The sequence below is a fragment of the Ceratina calcarata genome, unplaced genomic scaffold (assembly GCF_001652005.2).
Source record: "Ceratina calcarata isolate Rehan_Ccalc_2016 unplaced genomic scaffold, ASM165200v1 scaffold471.2, whole genome shotgun sequence".
Classification (NCBI taxonomy): domain Eukaryota; kingdom Metazoa; phylum Arthropoda; class Insecta; order Hymenoptera; family Apidae; genus Ceratina; species Ceratina calcarata.
Genome location: NW_017171239.1, coordinates 259,977 through 287,976, shown reverse-complemented (window position 1 = coordinate 287,976; position 28,000 = coordinate 259,977). Strand labels below are relative to the sequence as shown.

General features: G+C 43.8%; 1 protein-coding gene across 17 annotated transcripts; it reads right to left on the bottom strand.

The window, feature by feature from the left end:
- Nucleotides 1-27,276, bottom strand: Hipk (Homeodomain interacting protein kinase). 17 transcript variants are annotated; one of them, XM_018028701.2, is made up of 19 exons: nucleotides 26,470-27,276; nucleotides 19,411-19,510; nucleotides 18,415-18,771; nucleotides 16,490-16,825; nucleotides 16,313-16,405; nucleotides 16,026-16,244; nucleotides 15,569-15,941; nucleotides 15,277-15,494; nucleotides 14,852-15,175; nucleotides 14,584-14,763; nucleotides 14,372-14,518; nucleotides 14,135-14,299; nucleotides 13,632-14,053; nucleotides 13,226-13,315; nucleotides 12,666-12,941; nucleotides 12,411-12,576; nucleotides 11,992-12,215; nucleotides 11,095-11,415; nucleotides 1-10,411 (listed from the first exon to the last, which is right to left on the bottom strand). In XM_018028701.2, exons 2-19 carry the CDS (start codon nucleotides 19,462-19,464, stop codon nucleotides 10,243-10,245), a joined length of 4,134 nt encoding a protein of 1,377 aa, XP_017884190.1. In that variant the 5' UTR covers nucleotides 19,465-19,510; nucleotides 26,470-27,276; the 3' UTR covers nucleotides 1-10,242. The 17 variants fall into 17 exon arrangements, with proteins under 17 accessions (XP_017884190.1, XP_026671395.1, XP_017884197.1 ...); XM_026815594.1 differs by having other exon boundaries at nucleotides 1-10,441; nucleotides 11,128-11,415; XM_018028708.2 differs by having other exon boundaries at nucleotides 11,128-11,415.
- Nucleotides 27,277-28,000: the final 724 nt, after the last annotated feature.

Genomic DNA, 28,000 nt, shown 5'->3' with positions numbered 1-28,000 from the left:
TTTTTTTTTTTCAAGAGAGGAATAGTGTAATTCGCGATGCAATCGTGATCGTTTCGTTCCTGAAGATTTAGCAACGACGTGAGAATGAAAGTTTAGTCGATTGAATTGAGTTCACGTTAACGCCTCTCGAATCTCACCGAAAATGTCGAACGTCTTATCGCAGCTATTTTATCTGGAAGATAACGTTAGTCCGTTTTGGTCAATTAACTTAGGACTGTTTGTAATTATTCTTAATCTCTAACACATTCGGTCGGAACGCTACGAGAAACTTACATAGAAGAATACACGATTATTCGATCGATGCGATTACAATTTTAAACGGTCTAACGCGCGAGCCTCGAGAGTAAAAATCTACGGCAGCTACACGTGCGCTAAAAGCGATAAAATTACACACAGAGCGGAGAATGAACAGTTTCGCGGACACGCGCTCCGATTAGAATTACTCGTTCAAGTGAACTTGCAAGATATAAAAAGGGACGTTTCGTTTCCTCCGTCTCCGCTTCTCCCCCCTGACGAGACTTCAACTACTTTTTACACGAACACGAGGCTCTTTTGATCAAATGTTCCATTTTCTTTTTCTTTCTATCTCTGTTTTTTTTTTGTTGTTGCTCGAAACGTTTGATTGTGTGCTTAAGTAATAACAGGTACGTAATTACACACGTAACGAACTCTCTCCGATTCGGTACGTATTGTCGAAGCGAGTCCAGTTTCTTTTCCCGGCTTTCTTTTCTCTGTGTCAGCTCGAAACGCGACTGGGTTCTCGATCTCTTCCTGTTGTAATAGCACGCGTAAGAACTGCTAAACGAATGCAAGAAGTGGAACCGGTGACAGCGATACCCGGTATGCGTTTAATTCCTGAGAGCCGAGAATACGAACGACACGTTTCGTATGTCGATCGTCGAAAATGATTATGCGAATGAAAGGTTTGGGGATAGACGGGCGCGTAGAGTGACGCAATTAAAAGAAGGAAACGATTTTGATGAAAGAACATAATCGTGAGAAGACAGTGAACTTAGTTGAAAAAGTGTGTCCGAGCGGAATACACGGACATCAGCATTTTATTAATCATTTAAAAACACAGTAACGCCTGTACCGCTGCGTGTACCTTTCTCTCTCTCTCTCTCTCTCTCTCACTCTCACTCTCTCTCATACCCTCTCTCTGTTAATTCGCACATTTATTATTATTATGTTTCCTTTATTCGTTTTCCGTCTGCTTTGCGTCTGGCTTGCGCGTCTGGCTTGTATACCTTAATTCCTCGATTACAGTTACGACGGCTTCAAAGCTCACGTCGATCACCTTAAGCATTAGTCTTTAGTGTTTGATTATTATACTACAGTAATATACAGAAAATCGTGGTTCCTGCCTTCGCAGACTGCTCGTCCATCGACCTACACGCTTCGCTCACCGATTTCGCTCCCTTCCCGTCCACTTGCTTTTCAGTTTGTCAATAATTCCATGTAGCATCGGTGCACGAGCAGCCTCTGAGGTTTCCAATTAACATTAATAATTACAATACACTAAATATAATCGGTCCGTGTATATTAAAATATAAATATCAAATAGACTTCTTGCCCCCAGGATATATGCGCCCGAATGCCGGTGCGCGGCTTAAAAAAATTGAGAAACGTTCTATTAAGTAAGTCGTCATCGATCGATCACTATCGCCATTGAGAAAAACAAGAGAACGGTAAGAGTAGGACTGTCCGGACGATATAGCAATTCTCGATTTCTGCGTGTCCACCGTTGCGGTGTCCAGCTACAGAGCGAGATCGATCGACCGTGATAAGAGGAAACTTTCGAAATTCGACGCGGTGCAATTTAAGGTCTAAGTAGGTACTTTTGATTTGTCTGCTGATTGATTCACGGTTGTCGCTCGTTTCCGATTGCTCTCTTCAACGAACCGTTTTATTGTCAAGAGAAGCCAAAGGATGGGGAAGAGGACCTCGCGGTCGATCGATTCGACGACCCTCCGGGGACCGTGACGATTTTACTTCTTGCTCTATCGCTTCAAATTTCGGATCGCCGGTGTACAATGGTTCTCGCGTGAATGTAAAAGCTGTTCAACTCGACGACGACATTCGACTCACATAATCCGTGTTCGTGCGCGAACTATTTCCGGAGCCAAACTAAACCCTACGCTTTGTACTCTGGTCGGCCTCTGAAATAATTCGCCGCACGCGCAAGCATCTCAATTTCTCGTTCTCCCTTGCCTCCTGCCTTTTACATTACATACAATCTCGTATATATATATTATGTATACGTATACACAATATGTATATGCGTGTATATATACTTGTATTCTAGGTATAGGTATATATTCATATTTATGTACATACAAAGAGAGAAGCGGTGTTCAGCGAGATACCCGGAGCGTCACTTCGAATCGCTTGAGGGCGAGGACGATCGCAACTTGCTTCTGGGAAACAATTAGTCCGGTCGAGAACAAAATCCAGAGAAAAGGGATCCTGCGCGGATCCCCACGATATACATATATAAGGCACGCTCTACTAGTAAAGAAACATCCATCCGCCTTCAGACGCTGGGTCATCTATCGTTTTTAAACAGGCCACGCGTTGAGCTACGAAGTTCGATCACTTTTTCTCTCGAAAATCATACGAGGAAGAAGAACAGCTGTTCTTCTTCTTCCGTCAGCTTTCAAAGGTATAAGCATCTCTTCGGACCGTTCAAGCCTTTGAGGAACGAACGGACTCGAAAGATTCTCTCGCCCGGATATCGGTTGAACACCATTCATTCATTCGTTATTCCCTTTACTTTTGTTCTTGCTCGACGACTTCGCGATCGTCGTACACGATATACGCACGCGGCAAAGACAATCGGCGCAGCCTGAGAGTTTTAATACTTTGAGACAGACTTCCTGCGAAAGCTTAAAAAACGCCTTATCTCCGGTTCTTGTCACTCTTTTTTTACTTTTTACTGTTATTTTGTTTGCTTAATTTTTTACTACGCTAAATACCGCCATTTAGAAATTTTTACTTTACACTCGCCGCGGATCGGCGATCAACTGGGGTCGCTATGTTGCTGAATGCATGGTCGTACGAAGAGTCCACGCGCGCTCGAATTTATATTCGTATTTCTCGAATTCTCGAAGGTGATGGGATTTGGATACGATTAGATTCAAATACAATTGGAGGACGATTATAAATTCGAGCGCTCGTGGCGACGATAATTTATACATATTTATACAGCTGTATCCTTTACCTATAGGATAAGGAGGTTTGGCAAACAGTAATTATTAATCGACGGCACGAGCAACTGATACTCTCTACACGTGAACCATGTCTGTGTGTGTGTGTTTGTGTGTGTACTCGTGTTTCTGTGATTATCATACAAATCGATAAGGCAATGCTAAAAATATTCCTTGCGGAAAAAGGCTCCGAGTATTGAGCGAGAAAGAAGGAATGAGATACATCTTGATGAATTTTGGCTCGTCCGAAGAACAAGTTCTACGGATGATGACGAACAGATTAAAATCTGATTAAGTGTCCGAACGAGTTTGGATCGAGGACGTGAAGATCGAAGAACCGCGTTAGAAAATAGAATATGCACGTTGTAGCCCGTACGTAAATAGATGAAACGAAACATTGTGACCATATAACGACGTTAGAGCGATTGTTACCGATAATGTAAATGGCGCTATTACTATCATACTATCAGTACAATTAAAATACACAAAAGACGAGCATTCGTATTCAGTATAAATATGTAGTATAGTCATTAGAGTGATAGGTTTATCCGTGACACGGCGTTCGGTTTATCCGTACGATCGTACAAATTTCTATAAGTTACAAGCTTAAATAGACCTGTTTTTACTTTCGTTTACGATCCGTTATTCTATTTCTTCCTTGGGCGTTTCAGTCACCGATGCCCGAACGGGAAATTAGACTTTCGCGCGAATGGAGAACGGCGAAGGACAAGCGACCAACGGCGATACGACGGATCTATAGACGTTTGAAAGAACCGATCGAATAAACGAGTGATATGCGAAGCGAACGAAAGCAATCAAAAAGAAAACCGTTCAACTTTGAAAAGTACTCTGACCCTCGAAATAGTACGTACGAACATCGAAACACCCACGAAATTTGTCTACTTTCTTCCACAGCAAGGACTAATCCATCTAGGTATACCAAGGTGTCTCTAATTACAAATATCGATCTAACTCCGTCACCCCGTTAAAGATGAGAAAAATTGTTAACGATATAACGACGTCTAAAAGCAGCAGTGATGTGTTTGCACGAATGTTTTATCCCTCCCCGTTTCACCCCATTTTTTATTTTCTTTTTTTTTTCCCCCGTTCCTTTTGTTAAAAACTATCTACGATTATTCCTTACTCGTACAGCATTATGCGTAAGTCGACGAAAAACGTATGATACAAGTACTACCGTTTAGTAATAATTATTTTGCGACATTTTACCATAGTATAATAGTGAACATTTAAGAACATCGAAGAACAGTCAAATACGTTGAACCGTCGATTTTACCCTAATTGCGCGGATCTGTTGTTTCTTTTTTTAATTCTTGCTTACCTAATCGGACTTCATTTACACTACAAGAAAAAAAATGATTTCTCGTCTCGATTGCGGGACGAATTAAAAAAACTACGGACTCGATTGCGTTTCCTCTGGTATATTATCTGTTATAGGTGACCACACGCGCGCGACAAAACGTCAGCGTGCGTTGGTCGTGAGCAAAACTAACGACGTACCGAAACTTGTGACAAATATGTTGTATATCATACATACGCGCACGTAGGAAATACATACATCGATGACACACGCTGGATTTTCATCTCGGTTCTCTTTAGAAATAGTAAATGTGGTCCGATCTTGATGAGCAATCCGACGATTTGAATACCAAAGAACGTAAGAAGACAGACAACTTTTAATAACCCGCGGAGCACAACACAATATCGATTCTCTATTAGTAACTCCAAAAATATGTTATTCTCTCCTATATTTATAACTATGCCCTATCTAATTCCTCGCAAAAAGTCAGTTATTTTTGTTTTACAGTGATAATGTATATATATAGAATTTTATATACGAACTATCCATACAACGCGATGAACATTAAATTTTAAGTCCACAAAAAATCTAATCCTCTCTCTGGATGTTCCTATAATTCCATTTCTTCCACTCTTTCTTTCTCTCCTGCTACCCCCTTTTCCTTTGTTTTCCCTGGCCATTTAATCGTCCTTCGACGAACGTCTCTCTTCTCTCGTGATTGCGAGTACGCGTATAGAAAAACCGGATCCTGGTCCTCCTGTACAATTTTCCTTCAGCTCCCCGAACGAATTCGAACCGAGTTTCCTATACGCGAACTCGGACTACGTTCAGAGATAAATAATTCTAATATTGGACACAATCTCATTAACATTTTAGGCACTACACTAAGAAATCACTTCGATTTCGCCCTGCCCTGATACAGTAAGAAACGTATGTACAAATTTAGAAACGATTAAAATAACTGTATTCTCTTATCATATGCTCCGAGTGTGTTCACGTGGCTATAATTACTTTTTGTATAAGTGTATACGAGTCTGCATTTTATTCTTCGCGTCACCCGAGAGGAAGAGGTAACTGTTACGCTCGCGTTCAACAATGCATAAAGCATCTACGCTAGAAAGATCCTCTCGACTCAGCAGATTTCTTGAAAAATGTGGAAGGTAAGGAATCTATCACAAACGTCTCATCTAATTCTATCATCGTGCCACTCGAAGCGAAACCGTAAACTCTAAACGAACGGAAACCCTAAATAAGAATCGTTGAAGAATTTGAAAGTTGGAACGGCGAGCGTCTAAGGTAACGTCGAGTCATTCCAATTGGAAGTGACTCGACGGAACACTTGGTAAGGATAACATGCCTGGTACTAGCTCCTCCCAAACGCTAAAATAAATTCGTCAAACGACTAATAATTGATCCTATTAATTAATAAAATATCACAACTAGAACCATGGTTACAATTATGGTGTCCGAGAAGAAAAGGAAAAAATATCATTTTCTTGCACTCCTAATAGCTTCCGGTATCTACTGTTATTTAGATAATAATCGTCAATCGACGGTGCTTACTCATGTAACCACATACACAGCGTAAAACGTGTTATTACGACGCATATAACAATGACTACGTGTTAAAGATGAGCTTGGTACTGACTGACGATCTACGACCTAATAAATCGAGAAACTAACCACCTAGGACCACCGCCGTGTACAGTTGCGTATACGTTCTAAACCCAGAAAGCTTTGTTAATTAGTAATAACACCAAAGAGGATAAGTAAACCCTACATATTTGTTAGGGAGTTAACCGATAATCAAATCAAGCTCCGTATGAGACCGCTTAACGAATCCACTATCCAAATACTTTTCACGTATGCCTCGACGTAAATAATAAAACAAGGTACATGTACATATAGATTACATAAGATGATTAATCGAAACGATCGACAGTTACAGTCTTATGCTAACGTTACGGATATTCTACCTATCGTCAGTCAAGACTTGCTCTTTGGATGAAGACAAAGAAACGAAAAACTTGACTGAAGCCAGCGTGTCTCCCTCGCCTATGGTTCATCTAACAACGTGTATCTATGAAAAAATATTAAGCATGATAAAATGACTGTGACCACCATACACTCCCTCTCTTCTAACTTGAGTTTTTGTGCACGTACCGATTCGCGCGAGGAAAAAAATACGTGTCTCTATACATACAGACGAACGTGTGTTCCTTTTTATTTAAATATAGAGCGCGAAAAATCTACCGATATGACCGTTTTGTTTCTCTCGTAGAAAGACTCTTTTTCTACGCGACACGATTTACTGCGGAAGCATACATACACATATATACATACATATACGCACGTAGGAGCGCAAATGTGCTTGCTTCAATTATTATAATTTTGTATTGCGTGTGTAATCGACACGACACCGATCGTAATTTCTAAACTACAGTTTACTGCGAACCTCGCTGCTACTTCATTCAAAGATTTTCTTCCTCTTTATTTTCTCCCCCTAGTTAGCAGTAAATATAAATTGTTAAATATGATTAATTGTTAAACAGGCACATTGACTTGGTTACATAATTTTTTACTTCTTGATTCTATATAAATATATAATCGCGTAACGCGTTTGAAATAGATGATGAACGTAATCGTTTGCGCTAGACACGCTGCTAAAGCTTTTGTGAGAATTAATTGAAACGGACCAATGGGAATTCCATAGAAGAAAAGACGAGAAAATTATCGGTGCCTCTTCAAATAATTGCATCCATTATTATTTGAAATAAAGAGATTTAGAGTCTATATACAAATCTAAATTAACTGGGTTATCAGTTTCGTTTTCGTATATATGAAGAAGTTTTGTTTACGATATTGCTAAAATATCTAAACTGTCACTCTCGCGTTCTTTCTAACATCGCTCTCTTCCTTTCTCTCCCTACCACGCGCTCCTGTCAATCTCTCAAAATCTTGACCACTCGCATCCTCGTTCTACGCGTAAAATATCCCCTAATTAACCCTTTCGCTACCATAGACAAAATATCTAGCCACCCGGTACTGACAGATTAACGCTTTTAACGAGATATCTCGCAGTGCAGATGGGTGGTCTCGAGGTGTCGTCAAAAGCGGTAATCGGACAGCACCGGACCGCGAGATATCTCGTCAAAAGCCTTAATCGATCAGCACCGGGTGGTGAGATATCTCGTCCAGGGTAGCGGAAGGATTAAACTCTGAACATGGATCACTTTAATCAATGTACCACAGCTAATACCTCTGTTACGTTATCGTACAGCTACGTATATAAAATAATTAGCAAAACAATGCCTAAGCGTCATTCCATTAAAAACCACGAGATATACATGTCAGCACGTAGGGAGACCCCTTACCACCGTTTAAAACTGTGCCACGAGCCGTAGAATGTCGTGCGTGCAGATCTACCCCTTACTTCATTGGTTTGAACATCAAAAAACGTAGGAAGAGAGCTGCTCGCTAACAATTGTATAATAATTATGTACAAATCGACGATTTGGGCATGCACATGCACGTCGAATGCATCCCCCGACCGAGGAATATATGTATTTTTTCTTGTTTCTCACAAATGTTATGAAACTGCTTTCTCTATACTGACGTGAAAAAGTGTCGGAAGGAAGAACATGATTCGATGAGAAATTTGGGTATTGCTGAAAGAAAGTTCGGTCGACGCGCTCATAGTAATCGAACGAACAATGAAGAAAAAATGTGTGCAATCCGACATTGTGATAGACACGGAGAGACTCATCGAGTCTCGCAATTCCGTTCTTCACTTATCTCTTTCTGAACGCAATTTCATGGAATACTACAAATGTACTGGTTCCCTTGTCGTATAAGGGTGTATCGCAGATTTGTGCAATGTATCCGACACGTACATTATTCGATACTCTACGACACTGGGTGAAATGCAAAAAGATGTACGAGAAATGATCGATGAAATAAGATGAATGTGTGTTAATAATAAAGTTGCGAGAGTCACGTTCAAATTTCATTTGAAGCGAACCAAACGAATGAATGCAAGGTTCCTATCTACAAAAATCCAAGCACTACTAATAAGTGTGATTATCATAAAAATCAGTGATGCCTAAATCGTAATACTAATAATAGTAGTATTAATGGTAATTAATAGCAATAGTTACGAGAGCGATAACAGAATAATTATGTAAAAATAAATAGTGACGCTGCTGCGGGGAGGCACAGCTCTTGTCAAATACAACGTTTAACCGTGCGATCAACTATATTACGTATAATATTTCGTTTCGAATCAATCTAGATGAAATCGATTCTAAACTCAGACAATCTTTTCGTATACCGACATTCTCCGAAATGTAATCCTAGAAATAAATCCATCGTATGAAACTTCTTCGGGGTACATCGTCACGACGAAACAATGTGCCGCCTGTTGTGTCGTGTGTAATATGCGTGTCAAACAATCAAACTCTCTTTTCGAAATTGAGAAGGGGCATCGTCTTTGACGAACCCGTTCGAAGGAGAACGCTCAAAACATACGTATCAACGCGTTGTGTCACGCTCGACAACAAATAATTTCCAGCGAAATAGCTGTGGATTCTGTCGCGCTAAGACCACCATTCATTAACGAGAATTAAAAACCGTACATAATATATAATGTACATGTTCTACCACAAAGAAATGCAAACTTATTCCTGTTAGCGCTGATAGAATGATAATTCGGTAGATTGCCTCGAATCGAGGCGAAACAGTTCTGTCAAATTATCAATCATTTTTTTCACCTGCTTAAACCGCGCATAATTTAACTCACGATACAAGATCACCGTCACAAATCAGAACGGCTTGTCTTTCTTTTTTGCTTCTCCCATATGATCCCGTAAAATTTCTCTTTGGCGCGGCGAACGTTATTGCTTAGAAACATACAAAAGGAAACACGTCGGGTATATAACGTATATATACCGTCCATGCATATACAACATATGCGCCGTCTAAGTCGGACAAAAATTGTACGTCGATCACCAAAACGATGTTTGAGAAAAAATAATACAAATCATCGAAGCGATGGTTCACTGAGAAAACGATTGCGCGAACGCGAAGAACAAGGGACGCCGAAGGGCTCCCATTTCCTTTCGTTACTTTCATCTGTTCTCAAGTTTAATCGGCATATACAATTTTTCGTTCGATCGGGCAAAAGGAAAAAGAGCAGCACGTTTCACGATGGACATACGACGAACGCGCTAATGGATGCGTCAGGACGTAACGCGAAGGGATCCGATCCACAATTTATACTTTTCACAATCGAAACTGCATAGACACAACATTTACTTATTTTTGCAACAACACAGACAGGCAGTTCGAAGAGGGCGATCGCTGTTTAAGGACGGATTGTCAAAAAGTTAAGTTGGAGAACGTCTTGCCTCTCGGGACTCCGTCGAGTCCTCGTCAGTCGTAAAATTTTATTTCCGCATGTATATATGTATAATATATAAAGCTTAGTGTATTTATTCGGTGTTTTCAAATAGTATCGCGAAATACCCCCCTCGTTCACTAGTAAAAAAAACACGTTCACGGGAATGAATCGGGAGTACAACAACGACAAAGGGTTCTTTCTGTTTCCTTTCGCTCGATCAGCACGAGTGAAGTTTAAAAAGAAAGAGTAGAGCCACAGCGAAAAATTGTATTACGCGTACGCCGTCTAATTTTTTCTCGGAAACTAACCAAAGGAATAATTTACTCGGTGAACCACAAACCAGAAGGTTGATATTGATGTTTGGCCGGTGAAAGCGGGGCCAATCCGTAAACTGCTGTTGGCTGCATATGTGCAGGCAGTGGATGCGCTGCATGACTTGCTAGCAACGGTCTTGCTGAGCTGTGATGAGCTGGTGGTGGCAACGCTCGACTAGAATCATACAACGTTAATGGAGACGAGCTGTAAAAAACGGGATAATGAACGTTAGAAGTTTCTCCGTAAAGTTCTAAAAAGGGAAATGAAACATTTGTTTTATAAAATAGATATATATCATTTTTTTCGTTCCACACGCATACGGTTTTATAACGAGATAACATTATATACGAAATATATATATATATATATATAGTATATCATACACTGATAAGAATCGAGTAATTGATAAATAACTTTCTTTTTCTTTACATAAAATACAATATCAAAATACTTGTTCTTTGTGCAATATTCTAAGCAGGCAATCAATGGTATTCTACTTTATTACAATACACGTACACTAGAACGTAAAGTACATATTGCACAACCGTTGTAACGGCATAATACAATATTTAACAAATCGAAAACAAGTAGATGGAACGAACATCACATTCTTTCTTTCGTTAAGAGAAAATATTAATTATCCAGCTACATATAAATATTCGTAAATACATATATGTATCGCACGATCTTTACGACGTTACATGCCACTGAGAACAAGGTAAAACGGTTGCACGGGAACGCACTAATATATGTATATATTTGCAACAATAACTACGGTGTACGATCACAAATATATAACAACTATTACGATCAGAAAGACTATACTCTAAAACGAAAATATAATAAATGGTACACACATGCATGCATCAACTAGGTGTCTAGGTACCCACCCGGGTGTGAATCCCTGATAGGTGGGCACTTGTTGCTGCTGGATAGCAGTAGGAGCCTGAGAAGGCGCGGCGGTAACGTACACCGGGCGTGGCACGGCGTGGGCCCTTGAACGCACGTGAGCGTACTCTTGGTATAGGGGTTGCCCCAGGTGCTGTGCACTTCCTATCACAGGCCCACCCGCAGGACTTCTGCCCCCGCCACCGCCCCCAGGACTAAGGTGGGCCGGATGCCCATGATGACTGTGGGTATGACCCGGATGGGCTGCCGTACCCACCACCTGGCTCTGCCTACAAAACCCAGAACAAAATCCAACCCTTCGTTATGCAAATTCCCATGCGTTCTCTTACTTACTGTAACGAAGTCTCTCTCTTTCTCTCTCTAAGAGGACCAAACCGACTGGGAGAACTACAGACCGATCGTTTCAATGCCACGTACTTCGATAATCCCGAACTCGGGCCACGCAGATCGTTCGTACAAAGAAACCTCGACAGACTTCAGAAATAATTGAAACGCGGTATATTTATCCACGCAGCCACGAATTCGAGATCATAGTATTTAACTCTCGGCCCTTCGGAGCTGAGGATGGAAAATTCATGCTGTTTACTTGCCCCGTCGTGACACTCGGCCCGTCACTCGTCTCGACAACGTGTACACGAGCCGCCCGTTCATCGGTTTGGTCATTTCTCATTCGAAGAGAAAACCTATGTACATGCATTTCGACAAACTACGTGCACAACGAATTTTCCTGAACAATCTATTTCTATCCGCTAAAAACTCGTCTAAGATCTATGTGTGTGTATAAATGTCTCGCATGCTTCGAGTGTGAACACATAGACAAGGAATACATTACAAGTATTTGTTACCTGTATTGGTGCACAGAATTCGCCACCGCCCATTTCTGATGATCTCTGGAATGAGCAGCCGGTGGTTGGATGTACTCGTGCTTGTACTCCGCTCTCTTTCCGGGCCACGATACTCGCTTGTCCGTGCCGGTCGTATACACGATGTGCTGCTCTTGAAGATGAGGATGCGCGCTACTTGTGGTCACATACTGCAAGAAGTAGTCATGCATGTCATAGGCATCATCCTAGAAAACATTATCAAAAGAAATAAATTACTAAAACAGGGGTAGGGGTTTTGTGACCAAAAGTCGTTGCCATTTGTTCCTCACTCGACTGTCAATAAGTAACAATAAAAAATAAAAAATAAATAAGAGCAAGACGGATTGAACTAAGAAATGATAGAAAGTAGAAATTGTCATTAATTCAAATCTATATTTAACCTGATAGGTCGGTGGCTCCTTGCAAGTTGGCGCGTGACACGGATGTGGTGCGAGGTACTCGACGCCGGGTTCCGGTTTCGTCGCAACGTTCACCATATTGCATTCAGACTGTACTTTCGCCAATAATCGTTTCTTTTGCGATTGGGAGGAGTAGCCAGAGCTGCTGCTACAATCAAATAGAACGAATTCACGTTACACCATCGCCCCGATCATTACGGACGACGTTAGAACGATTTTCATAGACGATTCAATTACCTGCTGACATGATGTTGTTGCTGTGGCTCGTGTTTAATTAGTTGCGTGGTTTGCTGATGCTGAGTATGTTGCGGTAAATGTTGGTAAAGGTGATTGTGGGCCCGGCCCGGACTGGCTTCTCCGTCGCTGTCACCAACGGTCACGCAACTGATAATATTTTTCCGCTGCGACGTCCTCTGCGATGTGCTGTGAGTCGTCACGTGTCCGTTTGTATGGGACTGGCTACTCGAGTGGGTCTGTTGCATAGGTTGAACCACGCGCGGCGTGGACTGGGTGCTGGAAATGAAAGATGAAACGCGATAAGTTAAGCCTGAATGAGCTGAAAAATCGATATCCCGGACAATTTGCAAATAGTTACATTAAACATGAAAAACTGATATTAAACGCCAGAGCTGTTAAATATTATTAAAGTTAGAGCGTTAATTTATGGTCGAAACTATGGACACTTCAAATGCGTACTTCTATTTTGACGAATAGAAAAATCGAACCATAAATGTTATTAACGACTGTTAATCATTAACTAATGCTGTCGTGCGTAATATTACGTTACGTTCATGTACCTTCGTATGACTTCCTCGCGGACTGGTCGTCCATCGCCAGACAGGCGAGTTGCCAAATTTTGACAGGCTCCACATTGCCGATCCCCACAGCTGTCAATGATATTCATGCATGATTCAACTACTTTCTAATCTACCAATAAAATATTAGTAAAATATGCTTTGCGATCGAAACGCCTATGAATGAAACATATCAAATCTCTATAAATGAAATTGATCAAAAGAAAACAAATGTATATACCGAATAATTGTATCTGTGATTTAGAAAACTGTGCGAAACAACAGATTGAATATCCAGGTTGCTATAACTCCGTTACAACGAACATGAAGCTATTTTTTTATAATTGCAAGCAGATTTCTAACTAGTTGCATTACATTCTACATATACATAAGTAAACGCGTAATTTACCATTTGCCCGGTGTTTCGTCCTCGCTATCACTGATCGTGATCACGGAAACGGCCGGCGACGGTGTGTCATGAATGGTGATGGTTTGTTGCCGACCGGATGTGACCTGATGGTGCTCTACATTGTGATTACTGCTGTGTTTGCTGCCATGATGATGTTGCTGCATAGGTTGTTGTTGCCAATGACCACTCGAGGGCGAGTGCCGTCTCATGTTGCTCGGAGGCGTGCTCTCCTTTACTCTCTTTTTCACCGGGCTCAACTGTTGCGTCTCCTTCTTATGCTCGTGCCTGTGCTGAGACTGTTGAGGCACCGTCACGTGATGCTGATGATGCTTGGTCACACTGCGTTTGCCCCAACCCGGCGGATGCTCGACAAGGGCGCTAGTATTGTAAACTTCTGTGACAGGAAACACCGGCCGCTGATCCTTCCCCAAAACAAGGGAGATTAGTTAAAAAATCTGTTCGTTCATGGAGACATAATTTCAATAAGCTGATAAAGCGTCTACCTGCAGGATAGCTGAGCTATCAACGATAAGAGGTCTCCCCCAATCTCCAGCGTCGCTCAGTAACGGTTGTTGTATGGCTGCGTGTTGCGGTGGCAATTGCTGCCACGATGGTACAATCGCGGCCATCTGACGACTTCCACCAGGCCAAGAGGTCTGCACAGCGTTCTAAGATACGACTATCGTTATTGCTATCCGTTTGGTAAAAATCTGAGATTTGCTTGACATCGGCAGATTTACCGTTAACAACATTTGTCGCCCAGTCTCCACCATGGACACAGGAACCGCTGCGTACTGTTGCTGAGCAGCCGCGGCCGCGGCAGCAACAGCCTGCTGCGATATGATCGATGGTTGAATTTGTAGCGGACCTTGCTGCGCTTGTGGAGGCTTTCAAAAAGAAGAGACAATGAAATTAAACAGGGAACGAGAATACGAATTAATATCTTGCTTACCTGAGCAACGACTACGTGTTTCGCGGGACTGGGCATCGTCTGATAACTGGATGGATGGCAAAGTAAACCTGGCACCAGTTGGTGCGGAAAATCATGCACTCCGCTTCGTCCACTGTTTGAGCCATTAGACGAGCTACTATACTGCGTCGCGCGACGACTGCTGTTACTGTATATTTGATACTAGAAAATGAAAAAGATACAATAATAATAATAGCAAACAATCGAGGAACATTTTAAATAAATTCGATATTAAAGATCGTCGACGAACCAGATTATCGTATCCCGTTTGCGCAGTGCGATGTTCCCTGACCAATCGTTGTACTTGATTGGTCAGTTGGTTGTTGAAGGTGAAGGTCACGGCACTGCCGTTCGTCGTCGGGACGAAGTTAGCTACCAGCGACGTTGGCTGAGGTGGTTGAGGTGCTGGAGGAGCTTGGTGATGCGCCGGACTCGCAGTAAAGTCACCGGCTCGCCGACAAACCTCCATCATTTGGACGGAAGCTTTAACGTTGTTACAGTGTGCATAATCGACCAAATGAGCCAGCGTTACAAAGGCATGATTCAGAGCCTCCCCGGGTGTTATGCGGCGCTCCTAAAACACGATAATGCACAGTGAACAGGGAATGATCTTTCAATTGACCGTATCATAGTTCTCTAAACACTTATGCGGCCAAAACATGAATTAGATATTACTACCTGGTCCATTGTGAGCATCCTCTTCAAGAGGTCGATGAACTCTCTCCTATCTGCTTTCTCAGCCAACAGTTGACCACCGTCCAAGTCGGTCGGAACATTAACTTGTCCGATGTCATCGATGCAATTAAAAATATACTTTCTCGCCTCCTTCGATTTGATACCAGTTTCGGTCTCATGCTCTTCCGGTGTTTTCAATCGCCAAAACGGATATGTGCCTGTAAATTATTCCAGATTATTCGTAACCAACCGGAAGTAAACTCGAAGGCAGTTCACGAAACGTGATACTTACTATTCATGTCCCTATAAAAGAATTTTGTTGTCTTGCTAGCATTATTTAGCATGTGTTCGGTTGGTAGGCCTTGCGTCTGGCTGATGTATCGAATTTGATCGTATTCTGAACTACCGGGATATAGAGGCCATCCTAAAAACAATTCCGCGACCACACAGCCGAGCGACCACATATCTATCGCTTCACAATACGGAAGTCCAAGTATAATTTCGGGTGCACGGTAGTATCGCGATTGCAGATACGTGTTGCAGACAGCTTTCGACACATGGGAGGCTGACCCAAAATCAATAACTTTCACACGATAGGGCTGACGTACTGGATCCACCAGCATGATGTTCTCTGGTTTAAGATCGGCGTGAATCAACCCCAATTGCTGAAAAAACATATTCGTCACGTTATCTAACTGACCTTGTCCTCGTAGTAATAGCCGATGCCAAGTACAAGAGCGAAGACTCACCTTGAGCTTCAAAAGGGCGGTGAGTACTTGTTGGAGAATCGGCCTAATGTATTTAAGCGGCAAGGGTGAGAATTTATTCTGTTTCAGGAAATCGTAAAGATTTTGCTCGAGCATCTCAAAGACCAAGCAGGTATGGGACTTATGCTGGAAGCACTCGTAAGCGCGCACAAAGTTGAACTCATCCGCGTTTTCCTGACTGAGTCGAGACAGGATGGAGACCTGTAGAAGCAAGATTTACAACCAAGTTAAAAGATTCTGAAACCCATTCTTAGCTGTATATAACTCACCTCAATCTGCCCTTGGCGCGCATACGATGGATGGTTCTTCAAAATTTTGATGGCTACTATTTCATTGGTTCCCTTTTTCCAGCACTTCACGACCTGCGTTGTAGGAATTTCATTTAATGACGACACGCAGGTAGAAAATTCTGTTCATTCATATATCCTAAAGGGAAAGGTTCTTACCTGTCCGAAGGTACCTCTGCCCAAAAACTCAAGGACCTCATATTGATTAGTCATTGAATAAAGAACTTCATGCTGGACCAGCTGGTAATCTCCGTCTCCTTGAGGGTTGCTTCCGCCGCCACCGCCGCCTCCATTGGCAGCGTTAGTCACCTGCTTGCTATGTGCCGTCATGCCTGTCTGCTTGTGCTGTTGTTGCTGTTGCTGCTGTTGTTGTTGCAGCTGCTGTTGTTGATTATGGTGCTGGGACGACACTACAGTACTACCCACCGCGTTGGTCGCGTTGGCGGAGTGGACTGCCAGGCCGTCACCATTACCCTCCCTCGACCAAGTTTTTCTCTGTAGGAGGAATACACCTTATACAAAAATTTTTGGACGTTAAAGAGATCGTAGGTAGTTTTATTGCAGCATTCTTATTGGTAAGGGACACACTTTGCGTCGAACACGAAACGCGGCAAAACAAGGAGGAAACTTTGAATCGACGACATGACGTAGATCCCAAAACGCGATCTCATCAGTTATGTGAACGTAACTCGGATGCGGACACGTGTACGTTATGTGTACATAATGAGTGAGGTAAATCTTGTTGCATGCGTGGAACGTTGATGAACACTTATGAATTACAAAAAGTGCCAGACAAAAGTCTCGTGTACGATTTTTTTAAATCGAATCATTTTTATCAAGATTTAGCATCAGGGAAACTTGGCATCACCTACGACCGACAGTTACATCAAATATGAAATGAAAACCTTGAGAACAATCGATACGTAACTACGTCGCACAGAACAGTTACTTGACTAAAGATCATCGAATACGGAGTCTCAGTTATCGACAGGTCAAACGAAACAAATCGTTCCGTTCTTTAATTATTCTTCGGATTATCGGGGACTTATTTACGAAACGGTAATACGAGAAAACTACGTTTATACGAAACCGAATTGATTTCGTGAAAGTTAATCCATCGGAAATGTTGAAAGGCATTAACTCATCGGCGTGTGGCTTTCTTATTCGATTCTGAAATCCAAACTAGCTGACGACGAGCCCGATTTTTCAATCGTCGCGAAGAAAAAAACGATGACTGCTCGCTCGTTCATGGAAGGAAAAAACGCAGCACTATTTTTAATGACCGCAGCGAGTCGTGTCGTGCGAAAACGGGGAAAAACAAGCCGAGACAAACACTGCGGATGTATAAGCTTTCTTATCAGACGAAACTGGATGGATGTCGAAACGAAGTGAACGTACAGAAATTGTAATATTGATCGTGAAAATCGACGGTGACCCGAAGTGAAACGACATAAAGGAGACAAGACACACCTAAAAGGATTTAGGACGAAGGATTTGAAATAGTCGACGCGCCTGGACGTGAACTACTCAAAATAAAATCGAGGCTACTTCGTTCATAAATAACAGTCGTTTGAGCTAGGTTTCTTCCTTGGGTCTCATCGAGGCACGTCGAGGATCGTGGAAGAAAGTCTCCTTTAGGTTCTTTTTAAGACGAAAACGGCTTTAGCGTTAGCGCTTATTTATAGCCGACATACATTTGCCTTATTGAACGTATATCGATGGTAAAGAACTACCAGAGGAAAAAGAACATAAAGAAGAGCGAATACATTATCGTCGATTACGAGCTTTCTCAAGTTGCGCTTACATCCATCGGTGCAGTCCAAAAATTTGAATAGCTTTACTTTAGGAGTTCGGAAAAAATCAGAAATTACAGATACAGTCAGCAATGATAATATCCATCGAACTTAGATATTTTACTGTTTACTGATGCGTCAACGTTGTAGCCAAAGAGAGGAATAGTGAAAGGGAGGAAAGGAGACGGGGAAAAGAGACGAGTTCTCTTCCTTCAACCACGATCCATGACGACGGGGTCAAGAAAGAGAGTTTATCGGTAGGAGAAGATCGCATAGGAAGTGGGCACCAACCTTCTGGCCGGCACAGCGTTGGTACGTGTCTAAGAGCTTGATCGTCGAGGCTCGTACCAGGGTCTGTTGGTTCGGGCTACTCTTCTGCAGCGCATTATTGTTGTGCAGCGAGCTAAACGCGGTATTAGCACCGTTCACGGAGTACCGTTGTTGCAGCCCGGTATTGTCTAATTGGTAGTCGCCGGTCGACTGGACCAGTGCGTCCTGGATCACCGGCTGGCTCACGTTGTACTCCAATTTGCGTTTCTTGCTGTGGTGGTGAACGGTGTTGTTACTGCTGCTGCTGCTGCTGCTGCTGCTGCTGCTGCCGTTGACGCTGCTCGTCTGCTGTGTTTGGATGAACATGTCACACATTCCCTGAAATAATAATAAAAGATATTCATTAAGCGATCGGCTCTTATGTACTGAAAATTTCAAGAAAATAACAAATAAGAACGTCCATACGTGATTAGAATAAAAGGAATCAAAACTCTTTTAAGAGATCGAACGATATGAATAAAGTTTCGCTTCCAAGGTAAATACATAGATTATCTAATGTTCATGACGTTGTTCAAACCCCACCTGACTCCGAAACGTCACTAAAAATGCCGTTTCATCGAACACAATACAAAATGCGGCCGCCGGGTACGTGGCTATACTTTCAAGTTATCTAACGAGCGATATCGTCGCCTGGCCGACGGTAAACAACATAAAAGCAGAAACGAACTACAAATAACGAAACTAGAAACGTTGTAGGGGCCGACGGCAGACAGGAGATGGGCCACGATACTTTTTGTACATATTTCGGATTTCGTCCCGGGGCGTCGTTCCGAGGCACCGATAAAAAGAGAGGACACCGTCGATATGATTCGAGCGAGGAGAGAAACCTACAGCTCGCGCAATATATAAAAAGAGCACGGATCAAACATGAAGACTATGAATATTTTAGAGTCCTTTTATTTCTCTCTTTCCTCCACCCGCTCTCCGATTCTCTCTGTCGCTCGCTCCTTCACGTACGTGCGCCTTTGTATGGTTCCACGCTGATTCGGGCCAGCGGCTCTCAAAAGGCATCTACCGAATATCAGGTTTCCTCGCGCGTTGACACTCTTCGAGCGAGCTGCAACAGGGCGCACAAGCATTTTCGGTGGGTCTCGAGCTTCTCCAATAGTTCCTATTGCTATTCACTTTGCTACAACTGCTCTTATTCTACTAGGAATCGAATTTCTTCCCACGCGCCGCTGTTTATGACCAAGAAAGTGTTTAGCTAGTTCATTTACACAGTTTGCTCGCGTCTGTATTTATCTGGTGCACAATGCGAATTGCGAGAGTTAGGGTACTTTCCCGAGCAAACTCGTGCCCGTCTTCGTACGAAATTACTGTACCGATAAGATAACGTTGTTTCCTTTCTTTTATTGAATACAAAAAAGTGCCAGACGTGCGCGTGCGAATTCGACGATTTACGAGTGTAAGACCCGGTGAATCGCGCTTTGCACGATGAAGAGGGTGGAATCGACCGAGCGTGACGAGCGTTTCGGATACTTTCGATACCTACAATCCAGTTCTTCCGCCCCCGCTTTCTTTCTCTTTCCCCTATTCTGATGTAGAAGGCCCCTGGTTTCATTCGCGTGCAGGACGTGCTCTAATTATAGTGCTGCCTGTCAGAAATAGTGTTGCTCCGTATTATGAACGATCTACGGTACCACCGAGTACAGTTACGTTTATGTTAACCGCCTTGTCAGCCGGTCGGAGAGAGTTCTTGTTTAAACTGATGCTCGATATGGAGTCATACAGGCCAGGCCAGCGAAGCGAGCCGCTTTTTACGTACACTTAATGCATACACGAATTAATTGAGTAATATGATGGACACTGCCGAGAAGAACGAAATCCATTAAACTTTATGGGCTCGTGTACCGTGTACACTTGTTAAGTGTATTGGTCACCGCTGTGGCCGATCAAAATGGGTCGCGCAAACAAGTTCGGCTTGCCGTAGGTTTCTCATCGCTGCTGCTAGATGTAGAACGGATTACGAATAAATCGTTTCTCGATTAGACTTCTTCGATCGAAGACCAAAGCGTTAACACAAAATGTTGGTTCATATCTTTTACAAATTGCTTCATCATTATAGCGTCAACCTTCTTTTATCCAATGTAAGAACAAAATTTAGCAAAGCGGATTTAAAGGATTCGTATGAACGTTAAAAGTACAGTTTAAAAACCCGGAACTCTACGATTTTGTCGTTTACCAAAGGATCAAAGCGTGAAAATCAGGTAAAACATCGTCGCACGTTAGCACGGCGAGGTGAGAGCCACGAAGAAAGGAAAAACGTTGAGAAATGTGGGTCGTAGGAAACTCCAGCGAACGAAGAGGGGCGCGTTGGCCCTGGTCGACGACGATATTCGAAGCCGAACTTGCGTCAAACGAACGGCGCTTGGCAAATGCGGGGAAAATGGGACCAGTAAGGGACGTCGGCTTCGAACCGCGTTGTAATAAAGCTTACGAACGACTTTACGTAACGCCGCCGTCGCGTCGTCGCGCGACGAAGAGATAGCGGATCGAAGGAGTTTCAGTTTACTCGCAACCAGCCAACCTTTATACATCATCGTGTTCGCTGCCTTTGGTCATTGCGTGTGCCTCAGAACATTACAATTACGTATGTATCTGCCGCCGTTTCGGTTTACATTATACATTTCGAGCGTTCGCCTTGGGAACGGGATTCTAAATCGGAGCTGCGAACTTCATTCACGTGTACATTTGTATTTTGACGTTACAAACGTCTACAAAAATAGTTTAGAATATTTTAAGGCAAGGCAAATTACATAGTGTGTTGGCAACGGACGACTCTTTTAAACTGAAGTACAGTCGTCGAGCATACTTCGAAGGAAAAATATGTTTACTATTTATTGGACCGCGTTCGTTATGAACGCTATTTCACTTTATGCCATCCATATGCGTTCTCTGTACAAATAGCTCCTCCCTGCTGGACGAGTAAATAGGATGCAACAAATAAAATATCGTCGTGTTAGCTTGTGACAACGCGATAAATGCGAGCGACACGCGCGCACGAACTTTGCATTGCAAACTCGCGACGTCCTCGTTACTACTGCAACTGACTGTCGTTGATCTCGCGCGTTATCCGCGAACGATTCGCGTATAATCGCGCCGGGGCTACGGCGCACAATGGTACGAAACGGAGCGGGTAGGAGCCGAGCCGGCAAACAACGCGAGGCCTAATCCGTCCGAGTTTTCCCGGACGACTGAATTAAAGGAGATCCAAATCCAGTCTTTGAGGGACGCCCGTTTCGAGACAAATATAGAAGAAAATATGTAGGAAGATTTCCCGATCCGCTGCGGACGACGCCGGATTCGAAAGCAGACTATTGTTTTCCATCAGGATATGAAACTGGCAACCGGCGATGAGTCACTGGCTCTTGTCTATCTGCGCGAGTTGCGCCAAGGGACAAAACGAAAGTACGACTCTGATACATTGGTAGTTGTTTACGCGTTCCAAGCTGCGGTGCGCGACGCGCCGATTGCATATAATCGCACGTACCGCTTATGCGCAATGAGTCAACTTAATTGGTAGATAATCGGAAAAGTCCTTGGAACCGTTCTGACCTTAGCCCAGCTTCGGTTTTACGGAAACCCGCGGACGGCGAAGCGAACAATGAACCGAGGGTGAATCACGAACAAACAGCGAGGCCGAGCCAAATCTTTGAGCCGCAGGGGTAAAGGTCGACCAGTTTTCGGCGCCACTACGAGGAAGACGAGAATCGATCGTGGTAACGTTAATTTATTACGTGCAATTGACACGAGTCATTTAACGAAGGCGTCACGCAACGGATGCATGAGCAATTTCGTTTCAGATAGAAACAATAAATTGCCGATCAAGTGCAAACGTCTGGTTGTGACCCGATCGATTGATAACCGAAGGAATATAAGTTGGAGACAACGTATTTTCCGATAAATTGTTCGACACTACTCCAGATTCTGAAATAGATCTCGGGAGGAAACGATTTTATTCAAAGTTATACAATCTTAAAAGCACGCAATTACGCGCCTGGAGCATAGCGACGCGCCGTTCCCCCGCGAGAGGCTGTGAAGTGCGTCGCCGTAAATTATCCGTTTAGTATCGCGATCATAAACGTCTGCTGTTACGTTCTGTATTTATAACGTGCAATCGCGCGCACAAAAGTATGCCGACAAATTGGACGATCACGTGTTACACTTCGTACGTAGATTTTGCAGTAACCTTTCACGGTTAGAGAGGAACAATGATAAGCGCGATTGAACACGAGGCAGCCGCGATACCATTAGGAAGACCCACCGATTTTCTCTGTTTTTTATTTCTGTGGAAAAGACAGTTTCGTAATTTCGTTCTGGTAACGTTTCGCAAGTTGCGAATACGATTGCGTTGCGAAAATAATCTCTTATCGAAAGTTTGGAGAATCGCTTGGCATTCTCTAAGCTTTGCATAATTCTAGACAAATTGGTTTCGCCGATTTATCCTTTTACGTTTTAATACGTGTAATTACGTGTTTTTCCATTGAACATCTTACTTTTCTCTACTTCGAGTGCACCGGCTGACACGACGCGGTCAAAACAAAGCATTGCTCGATGTTATGTAACAAGGCTTTTGGAGCGTTCGTACGACGGTTCTTGTGGAATCACAGAAACCTCGATGGTAGCGATTGTTAAGATTACCACACAATAAATACATTATACATGGCATCGAAGCCGTCCGTAAAATTCCACGCTTTCCTCGCCAATCGCGACAGATGATAACGTGGAACTTTCCAATTATGTGTTGTACATCGTTCACGCCCTTTCAGATCCGTTTCGCGTCTTCGTGGCGCGTACCACTACTGCGATACGGAGTAGTACGTCGTCGTTTGCAGGTATATAAATCGAATCGGTTGTTTGTTCAACGCGCGACGCGACGGAACGCTTCGCGTTCCCTGCTGTGCGTCACACTCGAAGGCCGACGACGTCTGTCTACGAATTTTCTGCTCGGTGATACCAGTTTCGAAACCGACTACAACGACGACCAACGTGGCTCATAAACAATATTTGTTTCAATCAGAACTACGGTAATAAACCATCACACAAATGGACTTCAGTCAGCTGATTAACAGGTGTGTCAAAACAAAATCGTAGCGGACTTTGTTCAGATTCCATTTAAGAGGAATTTCTCAATCAGATATACACGAACGAAAATATATTGTTCTTCAAAAAGAATACCCTAACAAAACGTATGGTTTTCCCATCGATCAAACTAGCAAACGATGGATTTTCATGTGTCGAATCCAGCTTACAGTTTCGTCAGAGTGCATATGGTACCGGGATCGAATCGAAAGCGTGTCAAAGGCGGTTTCGAGAGGAATCGCGGTTTACTGGCAACACAATACCGAGATCCACCAGGTGAACGATTAAGCCGACGGTCGAGGGGTACGGTCGGTGAGAGTATGGGGAAGGAGCTTTCACCCGAGACTCGTTTCTCAAAACGGGAGGTCGCAGAGCGTGGAAAATTCCGACGGACGAAAAACCTCGTGAACGTACAGGGGTCTCATTTTGCGAATATATATAAGTCTCAAAGCGAACTTCCTCGAGCAATATCAAATGTCACGTACGCGAACATTTCCATACTCTTTGTCGACGGTTCGAGGTAAGGTAAGAATAAGTAGGTCTGCAAAGGATATTTCGTGAATAACAAATCTGCCCTCGAATGCGTGATATCGATAACTCGGGCCTGGCTTTCTTTGCTTAATGTCAGCTAAAGATCAATGCGAATATTCTAGAGTGGTGTAACAAGCAACATTCGTTAATCGATCGATGTTCGGTTCATATGTACTCTCCGCGGGGTTACTCGCGATTGAAATCACGAAACAAGCCTTTTAGTGCGTTACGGCTAGTGTGTTCGATTCAGTTGATGTTACGCGTATCTTTTACTCACGCTACATGAAACAAAAAACGTATATATACGTTGTTTTTCTATTCTTCTATACGATGATGTTAGTCATTTCGTGTACAACTACAATTGGATTACGTCGATTTTCATTTTCCTAACAAAAGGACTTTTCCGGCTAGAGCCAGAGAAAAGATAAATGATTTCTAACGTTTAAAAGAATTGAAGGTTTCGATGAATCGAAGAGTTGAAAAGAAAATTGATGGTGATAAAAACGTAATCTTTAGGGGGCTGTAAATCTTCTAGACATGATGGATAGCATTGCTGTTTTAGGATTAAGACGATAATGTACACGATAGAAAGGTACGGCGATTGAAAAGCGTGACGTCCTTCTGATTCTGGACGCACGTGTCGAGTGTGGCAAGGCTCTGCGATCGAAAGGCCATTCGGAAGGTCGCATTTGAAGAAACCAGCGTATTACAAAAAAAAAAAGAATAGTAGACGACGCGACGGCCGTCGGCTGCCACTTCCGATTACGCTTGGTGCGCCTTACGAACCGCTAGACGCCGATCGATAATTAGAAAAGGATAATCAGACGCGAAAATATAGAGCACCTATCGATCCGCGGATGAACGGACTTGGACAGAGACGGGGGTGGACAGACGCAGATGAAACTAATTGGATTTTCAATTGCGAGTTCCGTTCCGCGGGAAAACGATTTGAAACGACAATCATTTTTTCCCACTGCCAGATTGCTTTTTCCCGTCGCGTAGTTTCCTATTAAGGAAAACTACTTAACGAGTAACAAGAAGATTAAAACTGGGAAATTTAATCAATTCGGAAGGATCCATTAACAAATTGGTAAAAGCTGTTCTCGAAAACGCGTAGAGGATTAGTTCGTCGAGAGTAGCAGCGAATCGTGGCAAACCAGGATAGACATTGATATAATGTAATGACAAAACAGTAATCACAAGTAGATATGTAATGAAACTAGTTTACTCATCAACTCGCAGTATGATATTACGCTTTTGGCGAATGAACTTGCGTATCCATTATACGTATGAAAAATAATACATTTCTATTGCTGATGAATCATGTGTTTACATACAGTGACAGTCAAAAACGAGTAGGCAATCTGCAAAGTAGTTTTCGTACTAATACTATTCTGGTGGCTGTGGAGCAATGACGTTCATAGAAGATTCATTGAACAAATTGGTTTTTTCTCGTTACGGATATCTAAGTCTGACTCTCGCTGTAAGTACTACCCGTGAACCGGGTGGCACGCAGAAATAGCGATTGAGAAAACGTTTCTGCGACGTGAATCGTGGCCGACGTGCACGCACAGTACCTCGGCCGACAGATGTTCCTCGTTCCGACGCCGACGTGTCGCGTCTTCGCAACGCGGAAACTTTTCCACTCTCCGACGGCACGAGGAGTCCGTTTGAACCGTTGAAACGATACGTGCACGTCTCGTCGCGTGTCCCGTGATTATCAAGGGTTCCATCGCGACCGACGAGGTTCACGATGAAAGTTGTTTATTGGGCCACGAACACACACAAACACCCACCGAGCAGCACGTCGATGAAAGCGCGAATCGACGGGAGGAGACGCGAGAACACGGGCCGACTGCGTGTCTTCTGCTCAACGACGAATGGAGACCGACATTTTTGAGGTTAGGATCCGGATGTTCCTGCAACAGATGTTCACGGTCTCGGGTCGAACGATCCACTAGCTGGCTGTCGTCGCGTCGACGCTGACAGGGTAACCGGTGCGAAGAAAAATGCTTGCAACTGTCACGTATCTAACCTATCCGATTTGTAACGCGTGATCGAGCGGCCGTATCGTTTACGCGTAAAATCTTTACGGGATGAACATGCGGCGATTGGAGTTGTTCGCGTTCAACTTGTTTACGTTTCCTCACGTACGTTGGGCATGATCGAGGTGACGGTAAAAAGACACGGCACGGCATAGATTCGACAGCCTGTCAACCGCAGGATCGTGGAAAAAAACGATTCGAAGACCTCGTCGTCCGTTTCGGGCTGACACGACGGGTGAGAGGAACGGAAACACAGCGAGAGATCGGTGTACGTGTCCGAGTGAAATAGCCGACGAGGAAAAGAAACGGAACAGCGATCGAGGTTAAAATTGGAGTAGCAAAAGAAGGAGACACTCACCTCTCGCTTCTTTGGCCAGTGTCTCTCTGTTCAGGGACGGGCCCAACGATCACGTAGCAGCATGTTCCGTTTATCCCCGGGTCGTCTTCCCCGTCTGGTTTGTCGGCCTCTCGTTAGCGACATACAGCCATCTTGCGTAGCGGCTGGCCTGGCTCGGTCGCTTTCGGTACGATGGCCTCCGTAAGAGCGACAGAGAGGATCGTCGCGCAGAACAGAGGGGCTCGACAGAAAGAGGGAACGAGACAGGGCGACAGAAAGGAGCGAGAGAGTCGAACCACAGCCCCGTCGAAGTGCGTCTCCAACCGATACACGCACGCATACACACGGAGCTAGCACCAGCAATGCCACACCGCCACCACCACCAACGCCAGGACCACCACACCACTAGCACGACTACTACCAACACCGCCACTGCCACCGACGTGGAGGCACTGCACCTCTCTCACAGTTTTCGCCACTTTTTCGCACGGCCCTCGCCCACCTCCGTCGCGTACATATTCCGTGGAGCAGCCAGCGTTTGCGCGAGGAGATCCTCTCGATCGGTTTTCGCTCTTCACTCGGCAACGACCGTTCCCCGGGGATGATAGTCAGGACGAGCGACGACGTTATTTTTATTCGTTAGATCAAGTCTTGCGACGTCAACTTCACTGATCATACCTATTCCCTCGTTTCTTTTCGTTTCGTCTCGTTCCGTCGTTTCACCGCCGTCGTTGCTGCTCCCGTTGCGGCTAATCCACTACTAACTCTGGCCGTACCTCGGTACCTGTCGTTCCAGCACGCAATCAGACGATCGGGAGATCGCTCGGGCTCGACCGGCTCGACTGCCGCACGACGGGCCCGCTTCGGCCATGTTCGCCGCGCCTCGGTGCTCTACGCTCACTTTCCGTGCAGGGGCGACGAAACCGTGGGCACACTGGGAACCCCGTCCCCGTTTCCTCTTGAATGACTCATGTGCCACACTGACGTATTCACCGTGCTGCTCCTAACGGTTGTCGTTCCTTTAAGAAACCATCGTGGCCTTTTTACTCTTCCGATCTGCAAAACATATGGCGAAACGTGAAAACGTTGAAATTCGAAGGAACGACGCGCGACATGCTTTCTTTCGTTCAAATCGCGCGCATTTGGGTTTCCACGAAGGCATCATTTTTTTTCTTAAAAAAAAACGCGTTTAAGCGGAACCGCGATGACGTTGGCGAATGACGCGAGTCGCTAATACTGTTTCGACACACACATACATCAAGCCTGATGTGTGCAATTTTGTTTTCCTCTTCGCGAAGCATTTTTATCGCAGACGGATCGGAAAACACATAAGACGTTGTCCAAACGAACGTACGTTTCGTTTGTCAATTTTGTAACGTCGAGGCTACGTCGAAACGAACGTTTCGTGCAATCATTTTCACCATCGATTTCTCGTTTCTCCGTGCGTCACGGTACGCCGGTCTCTGACGAAAAAAAAGACGAGGCAACGGTGTACGGCTAGTCAAACTACCTATTTGTAACTATCGTAGTGAGACAACGGAAACGAGTAAAA

Excerpts from the sequence above, each read along its gene's own strand:
- Hipk (XM_018028696.2), bottom strand. The coding sequence starts at position 19,464 with ATGCCTTTTGAGAGCCGCTGGCCCGAATCAGCGTGGAACCATACAAAG. Across the intron at positions 18,772-19,410 it reads GGAACCATACAAAGGCGCAC|GGAATGTGTGACATGTTCAT; the intron begins GTACGTGAAGGA and ends TTATTATTTCAG. Across the intron at positions 12,216-12,410 it reads AGGAGCCACCGACCTATCAG|GATGATGCCTATGACATGCA; the intron begins GTTAAATATAGA and ends AATGTTTTCTAG.